The sequence below is a fragment of the Indicator indicator genome, chromosome 29 (genome assembly GCF_027791375.1).
Source record: "Indicator indicator isolate 239-I01 chromosome 29, UM_Iind_1.1, whole genome shotgun sequence".
In the NCBI taxonomy this organism is placed as follows: domain Eukaryota; kingdom Metazoa; phylum Chordata; class Aves; order Piciformes; family Indicatoridae; genus Indicator; species Indicator indicator.
In genome coordinates, this window is record NC_072038.1 from 4,093,282 (window position 1) to 4,099,517 (window position 6,236).

General features: G+C 46.6%; 1 protein-coding gene across 2 annotated transcripts in view; it reads left to right on the forward strand.

Annotated features, from left to right (window-relative positions):
* LLGL2 (LLGL scribble cell polarity complex component 2) overlaps positions 1-6,053 on the forward strand; it is a 29,800-nt gene extending 23,747 nt beyond the window's left edge. Inside the window, exons 17-25 of one of the 2 annotated variants that reach the window (XM_054393697.1) lie at positions 153-269; positions 731-897; positions 1,552-1,816; positions 2,929-3,082; positions 4,165-4,202; positions 4,681-4,728; positions 5,229-5,271; positions 5,506-5,563; positions 6,000-6,053. In XM_054393697.1, coding sequence (XP_054249672.1) covers positions 153-269; positions 731-897; positions 1,552-1,816; positions 2,929-3,082; positions 4,165-4,202; positions 4,681-4,728; positions 5,229-5,271; positions 5,506-5,563; positions 6,000-6,053 — 944 coding nt within the window. The remainder of the gene's footprint in view (positions 1-152; positions 270-730; positions 898-1,551; positions 1,817-2,928; positions 3,083-4,164; positions 4,203-4,680; positions 4,729-5,228; positions 5,272-5,505; positions 5,564-5,999) is intronic. The other variant, XM_054393698.1, reaches the window with a different exon arrangement.
* The last annotated feature ends 183 nt before the right edge of the window (positions 6,054-6,236 follow it).

A 6,236-nucleotide genomic window follows, 5' to 3' on the forward strand; every position in this document is an offset into this window, starting at 1 on the left:
TTGGGAAAAGAAATGCTAAGAACCTGCAGTTCTGCCCTAATATAAAGATATTTAGGATATAAATGGAGTGAGGATGTGTTTAGCTGGTGGAAAGCAGTTACCCAAGGCTTTCACAGATAGTGCCTTGCTCATGACTCCCCTTCTTGCTGCAGGCTCCCGCCACTGCCCATCCCTGTGGGCAGGCACCAATGGAGGTACAGTCTACGCCTTCTGTTTGCGTGTTCCCCCAGCAGAGAGGAGGATGGATGAACCTGTCAGGGCAGAGCAGGGTGAGTATGCCTCATGAAAGGGAGGTCCTGGAGGATCTGAGTATCATAAAACCAAGAGGTACATAGAGAGGAGTGAGGCAGCTCAGTTACTGCTTTTTATCAGTGGGAGTGGAGCAGTGTCTGAGCTGAGGGACGCCCTGCAGCAGCTGGACTCAGTGAGCCCCAGCACTGCCCAACATGCCTCAGCCTCACCTCCTGCTGACTGCAGAGATGTAAATTTGTGTCAGCTGTCACTGAAGCTTATTCCGACAGCTGGGCCTGCTATCTACAGATAACAATAATTACTGTTTAACAGGAACCAGTTCAGTCCACATACCCTTTAACTAGTAAACCTTTTGTAACTACATTGTAGAGGTCTCTAGTTTTGAGAGGATGAGAATGAAGTTCTAATGCAGTGATCTGACTAGACTCCTGGTTGATTTTTCTGTTTGTTTATTCCCCTCCTTATCTTACTTGTCTAGCCAAAGAGATTCAGCTGATGCACAGAGCTCCTGTTGTGGGTATACTTGTCTTGGATGGACGCAGCACTCCCCTCCCAGAGCCTCTAGAAGTAGCACATGATCTTTCTAAGAGTCCTGATATGCAAGGCAGCCACCAGCTGTTGGTGGTATCTGAGGAGCAATTTAAGGTAAGTACCACCCAAGAGGTGCATATGGGCTTTGCATAAAGTCTGCTGAAGCACTGAGCAGTGCTCAGTGGAGAGATAACTCTTGGGAGTGCTCATTCTTTTGTACCTGAATAACACCCTTGGGATGGGCTTTCTGTTTGGTGCAGCCCATAAATCACATGTGAGCTGACAAACTGGGTTTTGCATTCCTGTGTTACATTATACTCTTTGGACAAGGCTGCTTCTGCTTTTGCCATGGTTTAGTACAGAAGCAGAAATGGGTAGGCAGTTCTGTAAAGTAACTAAAAGGCTGCTTGTTTTGCACACTGACTAGTCAGCATAGAAGACTTGAAGTAGCCTGCTCTAGGCTCTTCAATGCAGAAGAGCACATGGTTGGTGTAAACTCTGTTCTCTTTCTGCAATAATTATATGGAGGGGTTTTAAAAGGACTAGGGGAGCAATGCAGTGTGCAGCCTGAAGGGTAAACCTGATGGATGTCAGAACAGAAATAGTTTGACTGATTAATACTTGTCCCAAGAGCAGGGAGCCAATGGCTCAGATGACACCTGTGTGTAGTCACTGTGAATGAAAACCTTGTTTTAAGGGAGCAGCAGCTGTGCTGGGGTGTGGCTGTGGTGCTGCAGAGAGACATCAGCATCCTATTTCTGTTGACAGGTATTCACATTACCCAAGGTTAGCTCCAAACTGAAGCTCAAGCTGACTGCCCTGGAAGGCTGTAGGGTACGAAAGGTGACAGTTGCAAACTTTGGCAGCTGCAAGACTGATGATTACAGTGAGAATGACCTGGCTGTCCTGACCAACCTGGGAGACATTCAGATCATCTCACTGCCCTTCCTCAAGTTACAAATCCGCTACCCATGCATCCGCAAAGAGGATGTGAGTGGCATCGCCTCCTGTGTCTTCACCAAGTATGGCCAAGGTAAGCTCTGCTTCTCCCAGGTCATCTGCCTCTGCTGTCTGCTTGAGAGAATCAAAAAGGCATTGGTTTGGTGTTAGGGCTGTGTACATATGTGACTATGTGAGCTGGGGTTGTACAGTCTAGAGAAGAGGAGACTGAGGGGAGACCTTACCGCTCTCTATAACTCCATGAAGGGAGGTTGGAGGAAGGAGGGAGCAGCCTTTTCTCCTTGATGACAAGTGACAGGACCAGAGGGAAATGGTCACAAGATGCACCAAGGAGGTTTAGGCTGGATATTAGGAATTATTTCCTCAATGAAAGGGTTCTCAAACACTGGAAAAGTCTGCCCAGGGCAGTGGTAGAGTCACCATCCCTGGGGGTGTTCAAGCAGTGTATGGGCCTGGTGCTTAGCGTTGACCCTTCAGTGCTGGGTCAAAGGCTGGACTGGATGATCTTTGAGGTCTCTTCCGATCAGATATATTCTGTGATTCTGTAATAGTATACAAATCTGTCTGTTACATGCTTCTGGACAGTACCAGTTGCCAAAAGACACATGAATTGGCAGAAGCAGAAGTGAGTTTATTCCATTATTGTAAATGGATGTGCTGGTTTTCAGCTTACAGGTTGTGTCTTGCCCCATAGGTAGCTTCCATCTGGCCCCCTCCTCTTTTCTAGAGTCAGGAGGACGGCTGTCTGAGCAGCAGACACTGGGGCAATGGCTGCATTGTGCCTGCTCTGCATGCCTGTGGCTCAACATTCAAATTGCCCAACTGGGATCCAAAATCCTGTGGCTGTCGACGATGCTTTGCAGTTCAGCTTTTGCATCTTTCTGTGCTGCTTTTCCAAAGTGTTAGCACAAGACAATACAGTTAACTCTCAGCATAATCTTCAATTGCCCAGTCTCTAGGCTAACAGTCCTTGGGAAACTGGGGTAATATCTCCTTCAATGATTCCTTATTTAGATAGGAGGAAATGCAAACCCTTTCTGCCAACACAGGATACTTGTATCGGTGATCTCTGAGATCCCCTCCAACCTAAGCCATTGTATGATCCTTTGATTTTTGCATTACCTTCAGTTCTGGAGCTGTAGTATTGAACTTGAGAATCACTTACCAATTCCCAATCATCTGTAGGTTTCTACCTGATCTCACCATCTGAGTTTGAGAGGTTTTCCCTTTCAACCAAATGGTTGGTGGAGCCCCGGTGCATTGTGGACACGCCAGAAGTTACAAGCAACAATCATGTGCACAACAAGCCTGGTGTGGAGAATGCTGCAAGAAAATCCAGGTAAAGCCTGTAAAACTCTTACCCACTGTCTGTGACTGAGTAATGAGGTCTACTGGAAGCCCTGCCATATGAGGAAAGGCTGGGAGAACTGGCTTTGTTCAGCCTTGAAAAGAGAAGATGTAGGGGAGACCTTATTAGCATGGACCAGTACATAAAAGATGCCTACCAGAAGGATGGAGAGACTCCCTTTTTGCAAAGAGTTGCATGGAAAAGACAAGGGGTGATGGGTTCAAATTACTCCTGGGGAGATTCCTGTTGGACTCCAGAAGAAAATTTTTCAATATGAGAACAGTCAAGACATTGGAATCATCTCCTAAGGGAAGCAGTGGAGTCCCCTGCATTGGACAGTTTTAAGACTCAGCTTGCCAGGGTAGCATGTTAGGCCATCTCATTTATAATATTACCTAGAAAGGTTGGACCAAATGATCCTTGGAGTCCCTTCCAGCCTGGTGTTCTGTGATTTTTGTAATCTGCTCAACTGTTTCCAACAAAGTTCTGTATTGTGTTGAGGATTTCTCTTCAAAAATAACAAAAAAAAAAAAGAAGAAGAATGAAGTTTGTTAACAACATTCCTAGATGGATTGGCATCAGGAGGAAATGTAACCTTCTCCCTGATGGCTTTCTTAGCTGCAGTACAGCTGGTGGGACAAAGTAGTGAAGCACTGGAATTAGTATCCCTAAGCTAAAGTCATAAACTGTAAGCTCTGGCTTGCTCTACTTGTTCCCTAATGATGTGTCTGACTGACACTTGGCTCTTGCATACTTCAGGGGCAGGGTGTTACTGCCATGGCCAAACTGTTGCTCTGTGAAGGGAAATCCAGTATGCTGCTGATGTTCTTGGAACATCAGGAATAAACAGCAGATCTGACAGTCATGGAGATCCTCTAGGAATTTCATTCCAAAGTTTAGAGATGTTCTGTGGTGCCTGCAGATTTCTGTGATGAAGCCTTTCCTCCATTCTTGCTCAACAAACCATTTTGTTAGCATGCAGTGGAACTTCTTGGAGCTGCCAAGAATATCCATGAATTCTCTGTACCCTTGTGCCTCCCAGTGATTGTTTTCTGCCTCCTTTCCTTTCCTAGGGCACCAGGAAGGAGTTCAGGTGACTCTGGAGAAGATGGTAAGCCAAAAATAATTGTACTAAATGTAGCATGGTGGGGTGCAAGCCTTGAAACATCTTTCCTGATGCTACAGTTGGTGTCTTCTGCCTACAAATGGGGGAAGTAAGGAGGGACACAAGGAAAACTGCCTGGACATAGTAATTGTTAGCTGTAAACTAAGTTGTATGTGGCAAAATTGCCTTGAAAAAGGACAAAAGATAGTTCCTGCTGGAAGGAAGAGGCTGTGGCAAGATAAAGTCTGAAATTACAGATGAGATCTTCTGTTAGCCAGACTGGTATTGCTGGAAAATACAGTTCAGGGTGTGAGAGGCTTTGAGGATTCAGAATGTGAAGCATGCAATAAAGTCAAAAAGCACTTAACAGAGGGGGGGAAAAAAAGTAATGCAGTTCTAATGTGTGTTGTCAAAACTGCACATATTGCATGAAAGGGGGAAAATGTTGTTAGGTAAAAAAGCTTTTTTCTTTCTCTTTTTTTAGAGAGGAAGTCTGGGAGGCTGATGGAACATGCCTTGCTTAATGATGAAAGTGAGTGAGATGAATTCTTGCTAACAGGGCAGGTGCCTTTCTGGGTGGGAAAAGAAGAAAGCTGTTGGGAGTTTTGTGGATTCCTGTACTCAGTTCTGAGGGATCTGCAATTACACTAAACTGGTAGAAAAACTCGAATCAGTGCAAAGGTTGGACTGATAGCCAGGCCCCCAGGCAGGGGCTGTTCCACAGAGCTGCATTTGCTTCCCAGCAGGACTTGGGTAAAATGTTAGCTGGCACAAACTGCTCCTTTGGGGCTCTGGCACTCTGGGAATGGCAACATTTCCTTTAGCAAATGCCTGCTCCAGTCCTTTCTGCCAGCCTGCTCTGTAAAGAGCTGGTGCTGCTGCAGGGGCAGTGGCAGTAGAAGGTCTGACCTCGGTGGTGTGGGAGTCAGATCTTAAAAGCTGTTGGAAAGGGAGTGTGGAATGTGGCTGGGCTGCTGCCTGAAAGCAGATCTCCACTGGTCTGGCTCACTGCTTTAACCCTCTGCTTTCCAGAAGTCCTGAAGGAGATCCAGAGTACTCTGGAGGGGGGCAGAGGGTGAGTGTCAACCAGCTTCTGTTCCTGATGGGTGGGGCTGGCAAGGGAGGGCATTTCTAGCTGAAAGCAGGGGGATGCCCAACAGGATGAGAGGGATCCCTGCACTGGAATCTGGTCATGTATGTGTCCCAGCAGCTACCAAAGGGCAGTAGTAAGAGAGAGGCAGGTTCTCTTTCACATGTTGTCCCTTGGTACTTTTTATGAGTAATGCTTTGTCTCTTTCTCTCCGAAAAGCAGGAGAGATCACATTCCCACATCCCAAAGGAACAGGACTCTGAGTATTCGCCTACAGGTTTCTATTTGTGTCAACCCATATTGATCTAAGGGCAGGCCACAGGGGCTCAGTTGGCCGAGGATGGGACTCTGGAGTTTTAATCCTGGCTTGACACTGTCACTTGGACACATTCAGTATCTCTGCTCCCATTCTATCTATACAGTAGAGCTAAGCTACCACCACGGGTGCGGGACTTTATCTTGTCTCCCTAGAATACTGATGTTCAGGTGACAGGGGCTGGGGAAGTGTAGGCAAAGGACTACTGTTTGCCACGGATGCAGGAGGCTTGGTGGGATTGGTAACTGCTGGTGTGTAAGGCCAGGTGACTGCCTGACATGCTCTGCTCTGCGCACTTCCTCTGGACACTACCTAATCCTGGTCTTCTGTCAGCAGCTGGGAGTGGATGGGATGATAACTGCAGTGCAATAATGAGTCCTGTCTTGTGTCATTGCAGGAGCTATGCAGAAAGAAATTCGGCAAGAAATCCCTTAGGACACGGACTAAGTAATGGAGGAGGTAGGTGAGGTTAAAGATATCTCAGGCCCAGTGAAGTAGCCAAAGGAAGCAGAAAGTAGAATGAAGTTTGGGGATAAAGTTCAGCTTATTTAAGTCACAGAATCACCATGGCTGGAAAAGACCTTGAAGATGATCAAGTCCTCCAACCATTACCTAACTCTACCAGAGCCACTAC